Source organism: Mauremys mutica, chromosome 1, assembly GCF_020497125.1.
Source record: "Mauremys mutica isolate MM-2020 ecotype Southern chromosome 1, ASM2049712v1, whole genome shotgun sequence".
Taxonomy (NCBI): Eukaryota; Metazoa; Chordata; order Testudines; family Geoemydidae; genus Mauremys; species Mauremys mutica.
Window position 1 is genome coordinate 74993078 of NC_059072.1, and position 24246 is coordinate 75017323.

Consider the following 24246-nt stretch of genomic DNA (forward strand, 5'->3'; position numbering starts at 1 on the left):
ACACATCAGGCAGACAGAAGTCTTTACAATATATCATTTTTGACCATTACACTGTGAAGAGGTCAATTCGGAGTTCAATTTTTTAAAGCGTACTTTTAAAAATCTGTGCACGGTAAGACAGAGAGACTTTGGCACAGATTCTAATCTTGGTTACACCAATGAAAAACCAGAGTAATCCTGATGACACTGGAGTTACACTGCGGAAAATCCTGAGATCAAAATCTAGACCTTTGTAAATAACATCACACTACAACACATCAAAACCAGTTTTGAGCAGTGTCGAGCATGGACTTTTTGAATGAATCTATTTGTGAGAACAACTGCATAGCACAACAACTACATGTATTCTCTATACTCTGGGGCATGTTCTGATGCTCAGTGGGACACATCAGCTGGTGCAAATTATAGCTCTATTGAAGTCAATGAAGCTATGACAACTTCCACCATCTATAAAATATATTAATAAAAATAGATCTTTATTTCTTGAATAGTCTCAATGAAATCACCAGGACAACGTAAATAGAAAGGTTCTAGTCAACAAATGAAGGCCATGTTCTGCCATGTTCAAATGGTAATATATTTCATTTCACAACAACATCAAAACAAAGTTGTCATGGTAGGTTTTTAAGACTTGTGTCAGCATCTCTATTCTTTGCCATCAGTTTCATCAAAACTAAATCATTTAAAACATAATGACAGATCTTACCCATTTGTGTTCATCCTTACTCATGATCCCAAAAGAGCAGCTTGCTCAATATTGTATCTTAGGCAAGGTATTTTTATGCACGAGGCCCATTCACTATAGTGACAATATTACACTCCTCACTAACAAATACAACGTGATGGAGATGACAAACACACTTCCATTATAAACTAGAGACAGACCCAAACAGCCATCTGGATCTGGAATCAGATTTCAGTCTCCATGAGTGTTCAGAGTGCTATTAAGAATCCATCTTTTCAGTCACTAATAACTTATTTGAAAGATATGCAAGTATCTTACAACAAAATGTCAGGCCACATTTTCATCCTGCAGCAGGTACAGTTTAAAAGTTCTGTTCAAAGTTTAAGACTGGTCTGTACAATTTTCTAGATGGGGCTTTGATCCAAAGCCCACCGTAGTCAACGGCAGTCTTTCAAGATGCCTTCACTGAGCCTTGCCTCAGGCTCATGCTGAGTCTGCTCTGATATTAAAAAGTACAGAACTACACTTCAGACATTTTAAATATTTTATCTACTCTGCTTAACTATAGGGGAACAAGCTACAGAATGCAAATAGTTTTCAAGAAATATGTTCCAGCTGCCCAACTAAACATTCCTTTTGTTCTCTTCTACCACTTTAGGCTTCATGCCCTTTTCCCATGCTCCCTTCATGGCAGGAGCACACTCTCTTTCCCTTCACAATCCAATCACTCTTAACACATACTTCTTCCACAAATCTTTATAACTTTGATTTAAGAAATAAAGAGTCTGTAGTACTTCAGGATTTGGAACCTCTGTCTCCTTTCATGTTTGTACAGCATCAGACACACAGTTTGCACTCAGATGTAATGTTAAAAAAAAATCAGTGTGTACTTTCCTTTGATGGAATGATCTTTAATATTGTGATGAGTTGGCACTGCAGTCTGTAGTCCTGATCCTGGATCCTGTAAGTTACAATATGCGGATAGACACCTGCACAGAACCCATGGTGTTCTATGTGCAGGATGAGAGAGAGTAGCATTTTTCAGAATTGTATCACTTCCTTTTTATAGCAGGTATAAACTTGTTTTCATAAAAAAGTTTACTTAGACAAGCAAATATGATCATAGAACTAGCAATCTTATAATCAGACCAAATTGTGCTCTACCACGTCATAAATATTATAATACAGAGAAACAGATCTTTGGAAAACTCTTTTTATAAGCAACTCTAAAGATCTATGTTCAATTTAAGTCAGATTTTTCTAAATGTACTTTCTTCTAGTAAAGTAATACTGACAGTGTTATACATGTATTTACTGGAGTAGACTCTACTACCTTGTACACTGTGCAATCATTTACAGCTCTGCAAAGCGAGTGTAAAATGCTCCCAAATTAAAATTCCATTTGTTTACCCTGGTGGCAATCATTTACAACCACTTTAGATAATATTCTATATTTGTGCAAGGCAGTACTGAATCCGGGCTACTGTGTATTGTACAGGTCTCCTTAAACAGACTATTTAAGGCAATTAACAGAATAATTCTATTTTGCTAATCTCACTCATTTTTAATCAGTGAAAAGTCCAAGAGTCCTTATGCTGAACACACACTTTAGTAGCCAACAAATACTGGTTTAAAGAAGCAATTCATTAGTTTCACTTTTGGTTTTTTAGTTCTAAGAGTACATAGAATTGTCTTTTTTCATCAAGGGAAAAAAAGCATTGATTACAGCTATAATACTGCTATTTACTTAAACTCTGTTCTATATGCCAAGATATCAGTATCAGGCCTATAAAGCTGCTGGAAGTATATTATTGAGCCAGATTTCTTTTTCTTAATGTCTATTTTAAAAAGAGACAAACTAACAGGTTTTTAAAAAAAAAAGATGGAAAGTTGTTGTAAACTTAAGTAGTTAACAATACTTAACTTAATAGGGCCAGATTTGTGTCAACATCATGGCTACTTTAGGTCTTACCACTAGTGCAGAGCAATACTAAAGCTATTGTAGCTAGCCATGGGAAGATCACCCCAGATCATGGGGATCTTCTGGTAGCAGATAGCTGGCATAGCGGGTTTTATGCTACCACTTTCCCTCCCAGCTATAGAAGTAGGAGTATGGTTGGAAAAACCTGCACCCTAATAATCCTGGGAGCTACTTGAGCCTCTTGGGGCCATTAGCAACTGTCACAAATTAAAAACTGCCCTCAGAGCTGCTCAAATTTACCATCCCAGCATTCCTCAGGGGCTGGTCCAGTGTTGTGTGTGTTTCTGGCAATATAAAACATGATTAATTTCTAATTAAGCCACGGAGCAAGTGAATTGCTCACGTACAATATGCACTTGTTTGAAAGAAATTGGGTTTGCTGTAAGTGTCTTACTACATGAGCAGGGGCCGTCAGCTTTTCAAGCCATTAAAGATTGGTGTCTTAAAAATCCATCAGTTATTTACGCACTATATGCAAAAAATGACGCTAAATAAAATCTGCCATGTAGTATCTGACCAAGGTTATTACAAACCATATTAATACTGGAATCAGGTATTCAGCTAAGACCAATAATCCACCTAGTCCAGTATCTTGTCTGTCCTGCCCTTATTGACCAAATGCTTCAAGATACAGTGCAATCCTACAGTACATTGTTTGAGAAATTCCTTACAAACTCCCAGGCAGTTAGGGTGGAATCCAAGAAAGGACTTAGTGCTGCAATGCTGAGAATCAGAGCACCCAACTTCTAGGTGCCTAGAAAAAAAATATCACAGGAATAATACAGTAATCCACAAAGCTGAATTAGGTGCCTAAACTCCCTATACAATGAGAAGGAAGAGGAGGTGGTAGGGATGGATGCCCACCTTATAACTTTTAGCCCAGTGGTTAGAACACTTGCCTGGAATATGGAAGACCCATAATCAAATTTCCCTCTTTCTGCCAAAGGGGAAGAATGGATTAGAACCTGAATCTCCCACCTCTCAAGAGGGTGTTGTAACCACTGAACTACACAATATTCCAATGCGGGGCTCCCTTAATCTCCTGTCAAAGTTCTTGTACTTTGGATAAATAATGGAAAAAAAAGTGTTTGGGGAAAGGAATCTGGGCCCAGGATGTCCCACTTCCCATGTGGGTGCCCTATCACTTGACTTCAGAGTCTCTCTCTCTCTTGCTCTCTCAGTGACTGAGTATTTATCCACAGGGGGTCAGCGACAGAGACACAGAGGTAGAAGAGGTGAATGAGGCAGCAGGTCAATGGGAGACCTAGGAATTTAACCCTGGCTTCCTGACTCCCAGGTGAGTGCCCTATCCTCTGGAACACACCGCTTCAATTAAAGGGATACTGTCAATTTAACGTTTACTGTTTCTAAGCAGGGATGGCTCTAGACATTTCGCCGCCCCAAGCATCGCGGCATGCCGCGGGGGGCGCTCTGCTGGTCGACCACTGGACCACCGAAGCCGCGGGACCAGCGGACCCTCTGCAGGCAAGCTGACAAAGGCGGCCTGCCTGCCGCCCTCCCAGCGACCGGCAGAGTGCCCCCCGCGGCATGCCGCCCCAAGCACACGCTTGGCTTGCTGGGGCCTGGAGCTGCCCCTGTTTCTAAGTAAAGTATATTCAACATCCCCATCCCAGGAAAACTCTGTCCATTGTACATTTTTTGTTTTGCCTTTTTGGCATGTAAAATCTCTCAGGCTGTGTGGTGGGCGGCTGCCCCACCCCCATGAGAAAGAGGGCTAGAGTAGGCCAGAGCAGCTGTGCAGGCCAGCAGTCAATTAGAGAAGGGCCTCCTGAGAGCCAGCCAGGACCAAGATTAGAGACAGCCAATCAGGGCCAGGCTAGGCCCTATATAAAGGCTGCCTAGGAGAGGAGCAGGCAGTCTGTCCCAGACCTTCCTAGGGGAAGGTCTGTCTTCGGAGCAGGAGACCAGCACCTTGGACACAGCAGGGCAGGGGGAGCTGGGGAGCTCCAGCCAAGGAAACCCCCAGGCTGCGGGCCTTGCTACAAAGGGCTGAGTGGGTGTACAGGGAAGAAGGGGAAGCGGCACAGGGACAAAGTTTGACAAGGGGAGAGAAGGAGGGTAGGGAGGCTGCTGCTAGAGGGTCCCTGTGTTGGGATCCAGAGTAGCGGGTGGGCCTGGGTCCCCCCCTTCCCCCTTGTACTACACCTGGCTGAGGAGGAGCGGGGCCTGATAAAGGCTGCAGCTGGCCACTAGGACAGGTGCCGATGGAGGACTGCTGATAACACCGGACCCCTGGAAGGGGGTGAGACCAGAGCAGAGGGCAGTGTCCTGAAGAGGATGCTGCTGAGTGGAGAGCAACACGGATCCGGACACCAACAGGGGATCAGACGATGGATGGGACACCACCGGCAGAGGGCTCCCTGCAGAAGACAGAGCTAATTCCCAGGCATGCCAGTGGGAGGTGCTGCTGCGGTGGTGAGTCCCAACCCCATCACAGGCTCGCATTTTGAAGACCCTTGTTAGCAATGGTGGCTGAGCCTGGACAAGCAGCACACCTGCAAAATTTGGGAGACCTGCAGGGCTTCCTCTGAAATGCAAGAAGAGCTGCTCCTTAAACAGTGCTGGAGAATAAGGAGATAATCAGGCCAGAAGCCCCTTCTTCCACAGAGTGAGAGGAGAGGAAGAAAAAAATTCACCATGAGATTTTGGATCTTCAGACAGAAAACAAAACAACCAATCCATTGTCGGGGATTGCTGTTCTGTATTATGCATGGGAATTCACTCACATTTTGATCTGCTATAGCCCAGGTTTGGTGATTTTTAGAACATGAGGCAGACATTTTTATTAACTCTGACATCTTCTTAAATGGGTGAAGACAATCCCTTCTTTCATTTAGACACCTGCTGTACTGATACAATATTAAATGTAAGCTGCAGAGTCACTTGCATATTACATTGCAGTATAATAAAAAAGGAGAGCTCAAATAGATATGTGAAATAGAAATACCAGCATAATCATTTACTATACTAACATGTGCCCTTCAGTTTGAAGATTTAAGATTTTCTATAGTTTCCTACATCCTGTGTTAACTCAGGCCATGTCCTTTCATTGTGTGTGGGAAAAGCCTTTGACTGAGAGATTGGGTACTTATTAAAAGGTAATTTCCTCTGAATATAAACATTTGTTACCAAGTGCAGAGCTTGCTACAGGGAATAGTCTCAGTGCCTGCATTAAGCAAGCACATGTAATATTGGGGACATGGATAACCCCATTGAAGTCAATGTAACCACATACACTGGAGCTGTTTAATGGAAGCTAAAAGCACTAGGTAAGTAGTTAAAATCTTCAGAAAGGTGGCTACATGTTAAGAAGGTTAATTGGATGCCACTTTTCACTTGGTTATTGCTGCATTCTTTCTTGCCCAGTTTAGTTACAACTAACTTGATGTGAAAAAAATGCTAGATCGGGTGAGCTAATCTTGCAAGTGGCTCTGTGAAAAAATGTTGGCGGAGGGGTTTAAATCAGGAGTGCCACCAAATTCAAGTATTTAAAAAGGAATAGTATTTAAATTATTTAATAAATTAAAAATAGGTGACTACAAATGCTAGAAGACAAGTGTTTTGCCCTTCTCTCCCATCTGTCCATTATCAAGTATTTTCTCCCACTTGTAGTATGCTGAGTTGCACAAGCTCACGTATCACTGTTATCATGCCCAAAATAAAAACAGAGTTCTTAAGGTTGAAGTTCATTATAATTGTGGGTTTGGTAAAATCATGCCCCACGGTAGAGCAATGACATGCCCAGCAATTCTGAAAGCTATTGTACACGCTTTAAAAAAATCCTTTTTTTCCCCCCTAAAAAATGCATAACTTACTTTCAGTCCACACTCACACCTATTAGAAGACATTTTTTGAGGGTGGTTCCTTTTTCCAATTGCGAAGAGATGGATGCAAGTTCTCCCCAGGAGTCCATTAATAACTCTCTTGAACAATAGGGATTTTTCCAGGCTGATGAGATACACTCTACTGTTTTCATAGCATTCCCAGCTACTGCTGGCCTTGGATCAGACTTTAAACTTGGATGTGAGAGCCATGGCAGTACACTGTGGCACCACTAGACTACTGGGTAGATTCCTCTGTTTATTTTCTAAACTACCAGTATTAAAAACAGATGTATTAAATAACAGAAAATTATTTTTTTAAACACACACTTACAGTCAAGGAGCTATATGATAATCAAAGGGCACTCTAGTGTATGTTTTTTACTGGAGCAACAATATATACTTTGGTGATTGCACTACAAAGAGACATCATATTGGCTTCAATAACAAATGTTTTGAGGATTATTATTTAACTTGATAATGATGGAAGCTGAGCTACTGTCAAATAATGTATTTTATCTACCATATCTGCTTCTTTGTAATACATAACTAGTGTGCAATGAAGCCCAGATAATTTTGATAATGGGCTGTTTTAATATTCTATGCTATAAACATTTTACACATTGTAAAAATATTTTTCCATTGTGAACTTTAATAATGTATTGCCATGTAAATGTCAGTCAGATATGATGGATTGAAGCTTAACTGAGGAATCCTTAAAATGCATCAGAAAGAAAATAGGGATTGGAGAGAGAGGGAAATCAAATGGACATCAATCAAGGTGAAGACTGAGACCCCAATCCTGAAATTGGATCCATGTATATAATGTTCACATTCACAGGTTAAACAATATTAGCCAAATTTCCAAACGCTTTAATCATTAAGTAGAGAGAGTATGGAAGCTTTCAGCCCCAAAAAGAATTTGAGAAAGTAATAACTGAAAAAAAGTTTCAGAATAGAAGTTGCAATTTACTCTTTATTAATCTTTTCCTTTTGTAACTGGACTATTGAGAATTGATCTTTATTAAGCTATATACAGAGAACTTAATTCATCCCAAAGCAAAAGTGAAATATTAAATATTGTAAGATAAATAATTTAACTCCTTGTCCAGTCCAGTCCTGTTGTAGCTGAAGTTTTTTTGTTTTGTTTTTTTCCTGAAAAAGGTCACGCATCGTGACCCAGAATACTGGCTGTAAGTGACACACAGCCCAAGTGTCGACCCAAGTGCATTTCCCTCCGAGCTCAGTTCGAGCACTTTCCAGGCAGCCTCTGGAAGTCCTTGCCTAGCAAGCATGTCCACTATTCATAAGGATTCTGAATATTGGAAGACCAGTGGAGGCTGCAAATTAAGGTCCCATTGTGCAAATACTTATACACACACACTTAAATGTACTACTTCAGGTAATCCTGTTTCTTTTAGTGTTCATACATGTACACAACCTTATTACCATGCATAGTCCCATTGAAACTAATGTGACCACTTCGAGTAGTAAAGTTAAGATTGTGTGTAAGTATTTGCAGGGTCAGGATGAGGAGAAAACGGCAGAGGAGCCAGCCAGAGACTCCAGCCAGTACAAGCAAAACGTAGACAAAGCAGGACTTTTGGTCTGTGCTGATCAGTTGCACGCTCCAACTTCCACACCTGCTCCTCTTACCCTTTTCTCTCCTGCCCTGTCCCCAGCGCACATCCCTTTTATTTCCATTTAATTCATCCCCTCCTGACTAACTCCCTCCCCTTCCAAAATTAAAATAAATATTGTGGAACATGCCATTTGCTGCTATCACATTGTTCAATCTGCTTGTTTGTTCGATCCCTCTCCCCACACTGTCTGTATTGTCTATTTAGATTGTAAACTCTTTGGGGGCAAGAACCATCTACTACAGTGGCTCTCAACCTCTCCAGACTACTGTACCCTTTCAGGAGTCGGATTTGTCTTGCATACCCACAAGTTATACCTCACTTAAAAACTACTTGCTTACAGTCATAAAAATACAAAAAAGTGTCACAGCACGCGATTACTGAGAAATTGCTCACTCTCTCATTTCTACCATATAATTATAAAATAAATCAATGGGAATATAAATACTGTACTTACATTTCAGTGTGTAGTATATAGAGCCATATAGACAAGTCATTGTCTGTATGAAATTTTAGTTTGTACTGACTTCGCTAGTGATTTTTCTGTAGCCCATTGTAAAACTAGGCAAATATCTAGATGAGTCGATGTACCTCCTAGAAGACCTCAGTATACCCACAGGGGTACGTGTACCCCTGGTTGAGAACGACCAGTGTACTAACCTGTGTGTGTGTGTGCGCATGTGCGCGCGCAGCACAATGGGCTCCCATTTTTGGTTGGCCCTTAGACACTACCATAATAAATATATTTAAGAAGAGCATTTGCAAGATCAGGGTCTAAGACTGCAGAAACCATTTCTCAATAGAGCCCTCTAAGGGCATGTCTGCACTTACCGTGGGGGATGGATGCTGTGGTGATCGATGCACTGGGGGTTGATTTAGCGGATCTAGTGAAGATCCACTAAATCAACCGCAGATCGCTCTCCTGTTCACTCCAGTACTCCATTGGAACAAGAGTAGTAAGGGAAGTCAATGGGAGAGTGTCTCCTGTTGATGCAGTGCGGTGTAGACACCGCAGTAAGTCGACCTAAGCTATTTTGACTCCAGCTATGTTATTCATGTAGCTGGAATTGCGTAACTTAGGTCAACTTACCCCCATAGTGTAAACAAGGTCTAATTCTCTCATCTTGAGTGATATCCTATCCCCACTGAAGTCAATGATAAAATGCCTATTGACTTCAACAGGGTTGGGATCTCATCTCCTATACCTATGTTTTGAAATAGCCTTATAGTGGAATCACTATAATGCATATACGCTTTGTAGGTGACCGAGACTGTTGTGGTAGAATATACTGTTCAGTAATATGTTACATTCACTTAGAGCTGTACTGTAACTCCTATTCATATTTGTACATGTCATAACTATTGTATTTCAACATATTAAATGTAATCATTTAACATTTCAAATCAAAGTGAACAGTTTCAAATCTACTTTAATCTATTTATTGTCTCCAATTAAGCAAATTTTGAAATTTAGTCTGTCCTTATGATGAAATTGTGTGCTTGGGGGGGAAGGACAGTTGTTTTTTTACACAAGATTTCAAGGATGTATTTATGCCCAGAAGTAGTAAACTGGAGAGAAAAGTTTTTACATCAACCTGTTTGTTCAGTGCTTTGTAGATATACAGCGTGATGTAAATGCTAAATATTATAAATAAAATTTGGTTAGTACATTATAGGTTGAAAATCATTCAAAAACTGAATGGTCTATGCAAATGTCACATTTGCAAGATTAAAAAGTGCCACACAATATACAAATCTTAATTATCTTGGAGATAATACATTTTCTTTATCTTTTAAAGAACCAAGATTCTCCCAATGCACAATGAGATTAGGTCAAACAGTTAAAAATACGAGCCTGCCATTCATAAAAAAATCCCTGCTAACAACCCTTCAGAAACACACAACTCAGGATTTTTCAACTTCAAAAAAAGGGAGCTACATAGTACAAGCATGGAACACATTTTGTATACTTTTGTTTGGGATTTTCTTCTTTTTAATGACACTGATAGCATGGTGCTCCATATTTATAAAAATAATTCACTATACTACTTGGTTATATACACAAACACCTAGATGACCTAGTTGATCAAAAACCATTTGGTTTTCTTTCAAAATGTAAGCAAAAAGTTCCTTATACATTATATAGTATACTTTCTTATGCAATTTTGGGGGATTATTATAGAGCGCTGCCAGGAATCATCATTTGTATTGTCACACGCTATTAAATGATCTGACTAGTCAGTTTATCAATATCTTTATACAAAACAAAGAAAAGTATTAAACATTAAAAATGGATATTTAACATTATGGCTTTACTAGACATTAGCATCACTTCATGCACAAGATCAGATAAGAGATTGTTTGTGCCATATTACTTTCGTTTCCTGTAGGATGTATACCACTTTCCTATTCATTATCATTTCCCTCATAATTTAGATGGCCAAGCTTCAGTAAGGGAAAGGGCTGAGTCATGAATACCGAATCTTTAGGACTAAGTTCTCCCAGCACTTCTACAGTGTAGCAATACCTAATACAAAGATAGCGTATAGCCCCTCTAACCTGCATTACTTACCAAATGCTCTGCAGTGCTGTTGTAGGTTCATAGCTACAGATCCCTGGCAGGGGTTGCCCCTAGAATAGGTCCTACCCTGATCTGCACTCTTCCACATGCTTCTATCAGGAGACAGAACAACTTGTGGGAGAAAAGATGAGTTAACTTCCTTTGGACTACAGAATTTCCTCTACTATAATGGGAGCAGTGGCCATCATTACTGTTCCTGCCCTCAGCTGCTATTCCAATGTTTGACCCCACCACAAGCAGCATCTGAATAGCTCTTACTCCCCCAAACCAGTGCTGACATTGGAGACCCCCTACTCTACTCCTCAACTGCTTGCACAGTCCCTGTCCTCCTTTCACCGCCATCATCCATTATTGCAAGCCCCTCCAACATCCTTAATTAATTCCACCCACCCTTGGAACTGAATTCTCTCCCACTATTCTCAACAGCTGCTGACACTGGCCCCTCATTACCTCTCTCTTTAACCCATCCACACCACCTTCTTCTCCCAATCTCACATCTAAATCTCTCTGCCAATTGTCCTTCCCAGCCACTAGCAATAATTATGGGCAGAGCTTTGCTCTCAGGATTCTCAAGTTCCAAGCACATCTTTAGCCAACCAAAAGTTGGGAGACCAGAGAGGAGGATGGAGAAAACTCATCTTGACCATGTGTCATATTGCAAACCTCAGGGCAGGATGTAATTTGTAGATCTTGGCTCACAGTGTGTTTTTTTTTTACTTGTTTTGTTTTTTTAATTGATTACAGATATTACCTTGTATTAACCAAAGCAAACAATGTTTTAAGTTTTTGAAAAAGTCAAAGTAAAAAGAAAATCATTAAGGTTTATTTTAAAAACAGGAGGAAAAAAATTAGTAAGATACCTATTTTTTTTTTAATATTCCATTTTCAATCACATCAGATTGTGTGGTGCAATTTACTTATATGTAAACTAATGTGGTAGCTCTACTTGTGGTAATATTAGAAAGCAAGTCCTATCTGTAACAAGGTGTGCCTTTCTGGATTTGACTGTAGTGAACTTGTGATATCACCATCTCTCAGTTTATATTTTGTCCTACTTCCACCATCACAGATTTAATTTCAATAAATCCTAAATTGTCAGAGACGTTAGAGCAACAGCCAAAAGAGTGGTTAGGGGCCTCGATCCTCTTCTCCTTGAGATCAGTAACAAAACCCCCAATCTCTTCTAGATACAATGCCAAAGCTTAAGGGACAGACCATCTACTATACTATTGAATCTAATGGGAGTTTTGCAATAGATCTCAGTAAGAACAGGACTGGTTCCTTAAGAAATAAATAGGTACTTTCAATTAATATTAAAAATCACTTTAATCAATTTCCTGGTTAAGGTTTCAGGGAAGATTTTTACAAGTGACATACCTGTGGCAGTGCTGAATTGAGCTGTCGCTGGAGGGAGTCTCTGTCGTAGATGACATCCTGAAGGCGTTGTTGTGCAAGTGACAGGCTTTCCTGAGTCTCCCGAAGGGTATCAAGGAGGCGATCCCTTTCATCTAGCATGTTCACCATCAGTTGTTCAAAGTGAGAATCCGAGTCCGACCCGCTACTCTGGGACCCCCGTTGACTCATTGGGGTGTCCTCGTTTATCGTTGGCATCACTTCACACATCATTTCTTTAAAATAAGAAGTTAGGGGGAAAATCTTAGGTAGAAAAATATTTCGGGGAACTTTATATGAGGAATTTAATATAGTCACAAACTGCTAGCACATTATTGCATTGATTCACATCTCAACTTTAGGTTGTCACCAGTCACATGGCTGACAAAATAACTCATCATTCAACATTGCAAAAATGTTGAATACACTTCCTATATAAAGGGGAAGAGATATTTAATTCATATGAATGGCTTGACAAAAAAAAAATCATGTCAAAAATTTCCTTTTTGGTTTAGTTGGCTTTATCTTTCCTTTCCCTTTAATTACTATCCTTGTGATACCTTGTCCAAATTGGCCACTAGGAACAGGGCCACAATCGCATGTAGCCAATTGGTTCACACAGACCACCGCACGAAGAGTGGCTTCAGGAGGGAAAAAAAACAACAATTAGTCTCACTTGGCTCAGCATTTCCATCAAGATGCCTCTCATGTACATCTTAACCTAGATTTAGATATGTGTGGAATCAGGAACCTTAAGATACTGGATGCTGGGTACAACACACACAAAAATAACCAGGACATTGAGGTTCTCAAAAGCCACATATGGTAGAAAACCTATTCTAAGTTAGGATTATGCTTAAAATAAACATTTACCTCTATGGATTTCTGTGGATAAGGTCAACACCACCAACCTTAACTTTGCCCTTCCATCACTACTAAATTATACTCCTTTTATATATAGCAGATGTAAGTTAGATTTGGGTCTAAGGATTAGTCTTGGATCTTAAATCTTGGAGTCCTTATATATCAGCAAGTGTGGCTACAGAGTTTGTAATTTCGCTAGCTGCAGGTTTAAAATCTTTTATTTCAGTTTAGGAGTTTGCCTGTAGATCTTGTGTAGATTAGAGCTTCTGGCAATTTCATTATAAATTTCAGGCACTTTCATTATAAATCTGCCAACACACAAAATCTTCACCATTTCACACTGTCAATACTTGTATTGATTAGCTCTGCATATTCTCTGTTTTGGTAAGGATTTAAGACTTCTTAAATCTGGTATATTTTTCCTAATAGAATTTATGGGACTGAAATATTTTGTACCAGCCACCTCTATCTTAAGATCAACCCAATGTTGTTTCAAGTAGCAGGGGAGTAAAGGTAGCTGAGCCATTTGTGCAAACACACAAAGCCTGCTACACCCCCCATTTGTCACAAGCACAGATAATAATGCGGCTGCCAATTTTTTCCTGGGATTTGCTGAGACAGTGATCCATCTTTATCAGGAAGAACTGGTCTTGCCTACATTCTAAGCATTTACACAGACCCTAGTAGATTTCAGTTTCAGTTTCTTCTTTAGCAGATATAGAGTGGTGAGTAGAGTAAACAGGGAACATTAATCTCTCAGTATTGGTTATGGATCACTACCATTTAAGTTGGCTAGTATTTTCTTTGTCCAGGGTCTCTGGTGTTCAGTCATAAGGTTCTCTTTGGATTTTGAGGGTGCAGGGATATGAGAAGTGGCAGAGTAAAGGTTATTTAAGTAATCATCAGTGCATTTCTAAGATTTTTATGTCAGTCTTTTTTTGTTGTTGTTTTTGTTACTTGCTTCTTTTTTTTTTTTTTAAATATAATGGATAGCTTTAACCTTCAGCTTACCACATGTTTCTTTGAGGAACCTCAAGAGTTCTATCGCATAATTATCTCAGGTATTTTGTAGACTCATGGAATTTAAGGCCAGAAAGACCTATTATCACCATCCAGTCTGACCTTCTGATTAACACAAACCATAAATTCCAGTTGAACTATTGTATGTGTTGTACAGAAAGATATCCAATGTTGATTTCAAGTCTTAAATGATAGGGAACACACCACATCCCCAAGTAAGCTGTTCCAGTGGTTAATTATCCTTGTTGTTATGAATGCAACTTATTTATAACCTTACCTCTAGTTTAACAGTTTTGTTCCTCTATTTCCTTATCCATTTTTAATTGTAACAATGGTTCAATTTGTGGGCTGCATAAGGAATTATGAAGTGTCATGCCAAAGAAGCACTTGCAGACCCCACAAAAGGGCCAGATCCAAAGTCCATCAAAGTCAATTGAAAGACTCCCATTGACTGGGTCTGATCAGAAATCACATTGAAAATCTGCAGGGAAGACCTACAGAGCTTACAAAATGTGCAGGAGTCTAAGGGCCACAAAGACAGAGGGAGAAAACAGAGTGAAGTTTGTGCTGAACTTCTAAGAGATGCAACAACTCTCAGCCTAAGTGGAAGGAAAGCCTACGATGTCTTTAAGTCACCTTTGTGCTCTCCTGATCCTGGGCTGTTCTGGTGGCTGGAGATGCCCCCAATGTAACTTAGTATGGTTTGGGCTTCCTAATTTCTAACTTTTGGTGGAACTTCAGCGGTCAATAAGTTACATCCAAAGACTACATGGTTTTTAAGGAGTACATGGAGCATCAGATACTAATTTGTGATCCAGCTCCCATGTATTAAATATGTGCAACGATAGTCTACATCAACCCAAGGAGCTGTATAAAGATCTTAGACCCAATTCTCCATCCCATTGCTTTAACACCAACACCCTTCATTTCCTCATACAGATGTGTGCACACTGGATTGCGGACATGAAAATACAAATGGTTTTTGTGCACATATTCCCATGTCTCTACTAGGCTTATGTGTGCATGGTGCTATGTGGAGTGCTAAAATGTGTGTATCCTAAGGCACTGATTCCTTTATTAATGAAATAATTACCCATAGATACCCCTGCCAAATAGTCACTCATCGTAGAAAGGACTTGCCTAAGAAGCAGGGGAGAAGATATAAAACCAAAAACACAACCACTACATTTGTAAAGTGTCAAATCTCTCGTTTTTTGGAATTCATATCATCTTGGAACACCCCAGCTGCATTTGCCTTAAGCCATAATAATTCTGCCTTGGCAAAAGACCTTCCCAGCCAATCTCCAGACAGACTAGTGAAGTTGGACTGTATCAAAATCAGCTTTAGAATTCCATAGGAGACTCAACTGCAGCTAAACAATTATTTTCAACTGCCTGTGGAGAAGGAGGAACTATGAACTTCAAAGGATCTGCTCACTGGTCATAGGATTCCATAATTGAATTTAAATGTAGAGATACAGAATTCAAAGGAAATTTAAAGAAAATAAGAAAAAAAATAAAGGCTTGGGGCCAAATGCTACTCACTTCACTCACACAAGTAATCCCTTTGCCTTCCATGGGACTAGTTGCATGAGTAAAGAAGAAGGATTTGGGACATGAACCACTATGGAACCATTTTAGTCAAGCTAAAGAAAACCCCCTTTTAATAGGACATTTTGGTGTTTAAACTACTGTTTATTAAAAATGTAGCCTAAGTTTTCAGAAGCAACTTGTGATTTTGGGCCTTTCAATTTTTGAGTACTCAATTTGAGACAACTCAAACAGGTCTTGATTTTCATAAAAGTGCTGAGCCATTGGCTGAAACCCCAGCCTTTTTAGGGTGGGAATTTGGCCACCCAAAAAAGGAGGCTTTTAACATGGGTACTTTTGAAAATTTAGGCAGTTATTCATTTTAAGAACATGAGCCTCAGAAGAACAAGCCAGGATTATACACTATATTGCTAGAAAGTGGGTTTTCACACAGGACATCTGAAATTTAACATTTTTGACAACTGCCTTTCATAGCTAAAGTATAATGTTGATTGTTATTTTCCTGCTTTGCTGGTCATTCCAAGAATCTCACATCAAAGAAAAATTTGAAGAAAGATTTGAGATTGTTTTACCAAACACAAAGGAATTGTAACAAGAGAAATTAAAAAAAAAATAGAAATTTAAAACAAGACTTAAGGCAGGTGAAAAGCTACATATTTAATAACTATGCCTTTCTAGTAAAGCCAATCTCTACTAGGATTTGTGGAAGGGAGCATCAAAGAAAAAAAACAAACAGAAATAATAAAACTTTCTCAGTAATCACAATAGTCACTGATTTGTTTAGAATATAGGTGATAAAGACACACTAGATTAAAATTAAACTTTAAACATGTTGCAAAGTCTATGAGATTCAGATCTTTTGGGAAGTTATCTTTCAATATATAGTTCTGCACCCACACCTGTCTGAGTTTTTTCTGCTTTGTCAATTCCCTAATTTACTATTAATGCGTAACAAAGATTAATGTTCATCCTAGTCTCACCAGAAAAAACAATCGTTTCCAGAAAAAAAAAGCAATAACTCCATTGGAGAACACAGAGTGGACTCAGCAACTTGGTTCCTGATGGTGAAACTCACCAAGGCATCAATTCTGCTAGCAATACTTAGGCAAACCCATACTGACGTAAATGAGTAATGATTAAGATCCTGAATGATCATCACCAGGATTATTTGGTGATTTGAATCCTTCACCATAAACAGTCTCAAAAATTGGGGTCTGATGGAGACAAAACACAGTCTTTTTTCTTTCAAGAAGGTAAAAAAAAAGTTAGGCAGACTAGGGATCTAAGTGTGACATATTATTTGAATAAAAGGAAGGATGCACAGGGATATGGTACAAGAGAACCTAGGAGGCACACAAAGTGTGAAAACTGAGGTTAGGCATCCAACTGGCATGTGAGGATTTAAGGTGCACCTTTAATTTCCACTGGACTCATTTAATATTGTGTCTATTTAATATGGATAGACAAGAGCAGAAGGCTTAGCTATGAAGGTGATAGGTGCCTCATGAGTACCTTAAAAATTGATTGAGGAAAGAATAAAGAGAGGGGGAGAGTACCACAAGTTTTATTTTTTTAAAAGGGAGGCCAGGCACTCTCATGTCCTGTAAAGTAATCACCTATAGTCACTGTTATAATGTGAACAGATGTCCGAATAAATAATAAAAGACTACTAGGCTCCTTTAAAGAAGTTTTCAATTTCAATAGGGTTTTTTGCTTGAAAATAATTTTAAAAACTATTTTTAATGTTTTGAACTGGAATGTTTAAACCTTTTGTTTGAACAAGAAAGAAAAAAGGAATAATCCCACAAAGCAGCATGGGTCCCCTTCAGCAGAACCACTACTTTATTGTGCCCAATACATCAACGCCTCTTTGGAAAGAGACACAAATACTGCTCCTTGGATTCATCAACAGCTACTGACAAGGATACTGATTAAAACCCCTTTCCCTAGAAAAAGCCAAGGCCTTATGGGAGTTGAGTGCACTCAACTCCCATAACTATGATGGGAGCTGAAGGTGTGTGAAATATCATGGCTAAACTGAGCCCACCAATAGCGTATGAAGGAAAGGGGTAGAAAGGGAAGCACTCAGCACTTCGGTTAAAAAATTATGTACTGAATGCATGTTCCCCATACCTGGGTAGTCATTAAGGTGATGTGCTCAGTTTGGGCATACCGCAACAGCTCCCCTATTACTGGAAGTAAATCAGTTTTAGCTTTTCAGTTCACCTTTAATATTAAAGAACTAAAATAAGCCTCATTTTTAAATGATGCATTTACTCCTAATACTCATAGCATTTAATTACTCAACTAGAGAATTCCATGCACATTATGAAAATACATACATTTCATGTACTTTTGTGTATTGTTAGAGTACATTCATACTATCATTTCATAAAGCAAGGTTTTCTCTCTCCAACAAACAATGTATGGTGAAATAACATGATGTCTATATGAAGGTTTGCACATTTCAGTGGTTTCCCCTGTCATCTGACTAGAACCTGATCCAAACCCCACTGAAGTCCATGGTAGTATTTTCAGTGACTTCCGTGGTCACTGGATCAGGCTCCATGAAGATAGGAGAAACCACTGAAATGTTCAAAATTTCAGATTGATATCATATATCTTCAAACAGGGATGTGTAAACAAAAAGTATCTGACACATCAGCCTGTATTAGCCAGATCAAAGTGAGTATTATTTGACCAAGGTTTAGAATATTAAGTGAAATCCTGCACATTTTCCCCCTGTGGTCACCAGAGATTTTAATTGACAATTAAAAGTAGACTTTGCTCAAAAGTAGTCTGTTCCTAAAAATAGCTCAGTGTCACTGCATTACAGATCTGTCAAGTTATCTACCTAGCTACCTGCAACACGTCCTCACCAAGAACAATCATGTAGTTGACTCATCTTGGGGTTGCAGACCTCAGTTTATAATTACAGATGAAGTGACTGGACATGAATTGAAACAAATTGTATAGTTCATGACCATCCACTGTTATACAAGGCTCCTTTTCAAGATCAACCCAAATAATGATTGGGTTTTTTTTCTTTTTGTATTTCTTATGCTCACAGCTGCAGATAATCACTTTCATACCTGGACTGTAAGAGCACATTTAAAATTTGCTGTATTCTGAATGATTTTCAGAAGACAAGGTATTTGAAATATGTACATGATGTGTGCAATAAGGGAGTAAAAAGTTCTCATCTTTCTTCTGGCTTGACCCCACCCAATTTGAATCCCTATGGTGTGTCAATTATAAAAAGAAGTTGTGTGACCACAACAAAAATCTCCACTTCAGGAGTAAATCATGTGGTCTGGGACTTGGTTTGCCACCAGTACTCCCTTCACTTGGGGAGAATTTGGGGGTGGGAATCAGAAATATCTATCTGTAGCTTGACAAAAACTCTTTTTTAGAGGAGCATTCATTTAGTTCACTGTGAAGACTTCCAGCTTCTAGGAAGTGTTTCTAATTTTACCCCATCACCTTTGTACCTAACCTCGGTCTTAATCACCTTGACTTTGGTATACTCAGATATTAATTTTGCATCCAGGTTTAGGAGTCAATTTCAAGTTACTTTTCCCCTTAGCAATACCCTAAGGAGAAATTCAACTACAGTATGCTCTGATCTGAATCTGTCTACAGTGACATCAGCTTTGAAGACTCACCCTACACTCCATCCTTTTATTGAACCATTTTTTACAATTTGCGTTTACAACTAAAAAAATACAGTGATTGGTACAACCAGTTCCTACACTGCACTGATTTATTTTCAGATGCTTTCAACACCTCACTTAACCCACACAGTGTAATTCCATATGGAAAATCCTTGCCATTGTCTGAGTTGCATTACATGCATATTCCTCCTCCTAGTTAACTCATTCTCTCCCAGAATCTTCACTAAAAACTGTGAAATCACCTTTTAACAGAAGCATTTTGCACTCCTTTCACTCACAGAGGTAATCAACACAGTACTTTAACATATAACCTGTTCCAATCACCTATTCTGCATGACATCACTCCAGCAACCCCCATCCAAAAAGAAGTTGACTTCATGGTTTTTTTGTTTTGTTTTTTGTTTTTGTTTTTGTTTTTGTTTTTTTACAATGAAATTCCCCCATCTCCCAAAGCCCAGTACAGAGCCACATTTAATATGACAGGACATACTACAGTAAGCAGCAGAGAGGAAGAATTTGCATTTGTATCATATCCCCCCTTAGGGGGCTGGGATTAAGGAGGGATGGAGGATTTTAGATATGCAGGTTTCAGTACCTAGTAGCTTTTACTTCGGCGTCTGCTTATTCCGTTGATCAATGACAACCGCAGTCTCTCCCGGCTTTGATGCGAGCTCACACAGCTGGGCAGTCCTGGAGCATCTTCCTAGCAATGATGACACAGGCGTTGCTCAGAGAAATCCGAAGCCCCAGCGCCCTTCTCCCGGCAGCAGTATCTGCATGGCACTTCGGCATTTTCTTCGGCCACTTCGTCAGCAGCCAAAAGGAAAAGCGTCCATGGGAAAAATGGCATATTACAAATTTTGCTTTGGGAAGCAGAGCTTGGTTCAGACCATTGTTAGGAGGAAGAGAGGGGGGAGGCGGCTCTTAAAGCTCCAGCAGCCCCTTTCAAGCAGCAGCATCTTTACAGCTGGAGACTGGGGATTAGGGGGAGGGAGTGGGTGAGTGAATCTATCTTTTGTTTTTGTTAAAAACTTGACGGAGTGTGGTCTGAAATCCCCATTTCTTCACAGCCTGCCCTCTCCCAAGCTAATCAGCCCCTGCGTGTATAATTAAGGCAGTACACACGGGTTAGAAGAAATAAGAAAATGCACTATTAGAAAGAAGCTTGCTGGCCCTAGCGCACTCCTGCCTTCCAGCCCCTCAGATTCCGGGGTGAAACAGAAGCAACTGCTGCAGTCACCTCAGTGGAGCTGCCCTGGTGGAAGCGGAGCAGAAATCAAGGAAATTCATTCGTAAGGGGCGTTTCAGGCGGCGTCCAGGGAGTCACACGCCGCTATTGATCTGTAGGGCCCGGGGACAGGCTGCTCGGCGCCCAGGTGCGCTGGGTGTGTAGGAACAACCCGAGTCTGAGAGCTGTGAACGGAAGCGATGGACGCCGCTTCACCGCTCCTCCTCCAGCAGCTCCAGAAACTTGCGGGGTTGTTCCCAAATCCGCGCGGCGTGCGGGTTCGAGGGACGCCTGTATTTCAAGCCCTAGGACAGCGCTAAGCTGCGAGTGGCTATAATTTGGAGAGGTCGGGCCAATGCTCCTACATCTCCTCTAATCGGATCTGTAGCGTAATAACATGAATCCGCTACTATAATCCGGCCAGGACAAAGCAGCGACAATACCGGCTCCGATCTGACTAGCGCAGTCACGCAATTCATCACATCGTATTGTGTGTTCAGAAATACTACCAATAACAAAGCCACTTCTGCCCAAATCGGGAGAGCAGGGTGTTGCCCACAGCCCCCCAGGGTGCGCCTGCAGGGCTGACACAGGGTGCCAGGTAAGGGGGAGGGAGCTGGGGTGGGGAGGGAGTGGTTTTCTCTTCCGCCTCAGCTGGGGCTTCCCCTGGAAGCTGCTGCAGTGGTTTCCACCAGCCCTTAAATAAATTCTGAAGTAATCACGTCTGCTCTCCCTGCCTCACGCACACACGGGTCCCCAGATGCAGCTGCTGCTGCTCCGCAGCTCGCAGTGTTAATTCTCCAACACCCGCCCCTCCACCGAGACAGCCTAGGGCCGGGGAGAGCAAGAAAAGAGGAGATGCTAGCGGGAAGGCAGTGCTCTGCTCTGCTGTCTTCTGCGGGCTTAGGAGTTTGACTGTAGGACAGGATATGACCGTCCGTGCTATTGAAAATGAATGACTTTCTAAAACATGCCTGCGTCTGATCTCGTAACACACCTTTCAGTGGGACAGTCTGATTGCCCTCCCCCATTTGTCTAGTTAAGGGTGTCTCTGCTCCCAAGGTTGTGGGGAGGGGGGCGTCATGGACCTTTTGCTGCCCCGCCCCTTCCTACACATATAAAACCATGGGATCTAAATTAGCTGTTACCACCTGAGAAAGATCTTGGAGTCACTGTAGCTAGTTCTCTGAAAACATCTGTTCAATGTGCATAGCAGTCAAAAAGGCTAACAGAATGCTAGAAACCATCAGGAAAGGGATAGATAATAAAACAGAAAATATAATGCTGCTAAATAAATCCATGGTATGCCCTCACCTTGAATACTGCCTGCAGTTCTATTGGCCCCATCTCCAAAAAGTTATATTAGAATTGAAAAAAGTACAAAGAAGGGCAACAAAAAATATTGGGGTATGAAACAGGTTCCATATGAGGAGAGATTAAAAAGACTGACTGTTCAGCTTGCGGGGATATGATGGAGGTCTATAAAATCATGAATGGTGAGGAGAAAGTGAATAGGGAAGTGTTATTTACCCCTTCACATAACACAGGGTCACCCAATGAAATTAATAGGTAGCAGGTTTACAACAAACAATAGGAAATATTTCTTCACACAACACACAACCAACCTGTGAAACTCATTGCCAGGGGATGTTGTGAAGGCCAAAACTATAATTGGGTTCAAAAAAGGATTAGACACATTCATGGAAGATAGGCCCATCAAAGGCTATTAGACAAGATCATCAGGGATGCAACCCCAGGCTCTGGATGTCCTTAGTCTCTCACTGCCAGAAGCTGGGACTGGATGACAGGAGACGGATCACTTGGTAATTGCCTGTTTTGTTCATTCCCTTTGAAGCACCTGGAACTGGCCACTGTTGGAAGACAGGACATACTGGTCTGACCCTGTATGGCCATTCTTATGCTTGTGATCACCTAAGCATTCCAGAGCTCTCATCCCCTGCCCTGAGCAACTGTGCTAGTACTTCTGGGTCCAGAAGATGAAGATCCCCCACTCTCCTGGATCTCCTAGGCTTCATATCCCAGAGCAGCTGTGATGCTCTTGTCCCTTGTCACCATAGGCACATGACTCCAGGGCTGGAGCACCCACAAAAAAAATAGTGGGTGCTCAGCACCCTCCAGTGGTCCCCACCAATCAGTTCCTACCCAGTGCCTCCTGCTTTCCAGGGATCAGCTATTCAGCAGTGGGCAGGAGGCACTGGGGGAGAGGTGAAGAAGCAGAGACAGGAAGAGGTGGGGTTGAACGGGGCTCAAGCACTCCAGGGGAACTCAGAGTTGGAGCCTCTGCTTGTCACCCTCCATCCTGTAACTTCTACTCATTGGTCCCACAAAAAGGTCCAACTAGTAAAGAACCTTCTTATTTGCATCCCCAACCCACACCCACAGCAGAGCGAATCTTGTTTATCTACCCCACTCCCCACCCTCACCACTCCCACAACATCTAGGGGTTCAGAAGCAATAAAACTAAATAAAATAATCACTCAACTCCTTAACCTCCCTCCACCAGCTCCCAATCCTATGACACTGAGAGGCCGAGGTAATGAGGTGGTGTTCAGAGCAGGAGGCATCTTCAAGGCCCTATGCAGGTGTCCAGGGTGTGACCTTCTCTGCACCCTCATGCAGAATGATCTGGAGAAGGGAGATCACTCCTCACCAGCCCCCTCCCTTGACTCTGCTGCCCTCTGACTCTGCAGAGAGAAATGGAACACACCCACCACTGCTTTCCTCCCATGCCTTTCTTCCTCTTTCTGCCAACTGAGTGAAGACTGTTTATGAAACAGGTAACCCCCCTTTCCTTCAGTGACTTCCCAGCCTCAAGGGAGCTTCTATCTCTATCTGCACATCAGTCCCTATGGCCTGCTCAAGAACAAAGACTAGCCCACTACCCTGGGCTCATTTACCACACAACCCCAGTGAGGTTCAGTGTGTAGGAGCCAGCTCCCACAACCCCTTCCCTCTGAGGTTTGAGGATTCTCCTCACCACAGCTGCAGGGGGTTGGAAAGAAACCCTTCTGGCTACACCTCCGTTCCCATCACAGGCTTCCTGAAGTGGGAGATGCCCACCTGATTGCTCTGTCAAGGTCCATTGCATGGGGCGACTATAGAATTGCACAGAATTACACAGAAGTACAAGGGTGTGTGGTCACCTTCTAGCAGGACTACCCCAAATGCTGGCAAATGTGAAAAAAAAACAAGTGAGGCATGGAGGGGGAAGGGGAACTATTTAGTCTTTTTGGCCCTGAGAGTTAGGTACCTAAATACATTCAAGGATTTGGGCCTTTCAGTCACAGCAATCTGTTGGGTTAGTTAATATTAACAGCTAATTTTTTTTAAATGATCTTTAGGTAAAAGGAACATTGTCCAGAGTCTCAAAACTCTGGTGTGAGTACCAACAGAAGCTCTCTCCCTCCCACCCACCCCACACTGACATATACAATCAGAGTCTTCTGGTGAGTGGGGGTTTACACCTACCAGGAAGGAGAAAAGTCAGGGGCGGGGGAAATGAGACACACACAAATAGAACAAAAAACCAAAAACAAAACAAAAAAAAGCAGAAAATAAGAGAAAAACTGGAGTGATATTGTGCAAAGAAACTTGGGGCACCCATGTGCTAATCCATCCCAAAAGGTATGGAGCTCTTACAATAAGAGGTTGGGAACCACCGAATAGCAGGATAAAACATTACTGAAAATTATTTATAATCATGGTTTTCTAAGTTCCTCCTATTGATGCCAAACCAGCAATCTAAAAATTGGGGACCAAGCTTTAGC

General features: G+C 41.0%; 1 protein-coding gene across 2 annotated transcripts in view; it reads right to left on the reverse strand.

Annotated features, from left to right (window-relative positions):
• The window catches only part of PPFIA2 (PTPRF interacting protein alpha 2), a 677602-nt gene that overhangs the window by 592366 nt on the left and 60990 nt on the right, over window positions 1–24246 (reverse strand). The window contains exons 1-2 of one of the 2 annotated variants that reach the window (XM_044979845.1): window positions 19826–21068; window positions 12107–12357 (exon numbers count right to left, since the gene is read on the reverse strand). In XM_044979845.1, the coding sequence (XP_044835780.1) occupies window positions 12107–12355 (249 nt within the window). In that variant the 5' untranslated portion in view covers window positions 12356–12357; window positions 19826–21068. Of the gene's footprint in view, window positions 1–12106; window positions 12358–19825; window positions 21069–24246 lie in introns of those variants that run through there. The other variant, XM_044979837.1, reaches the window with a different exon arrangement.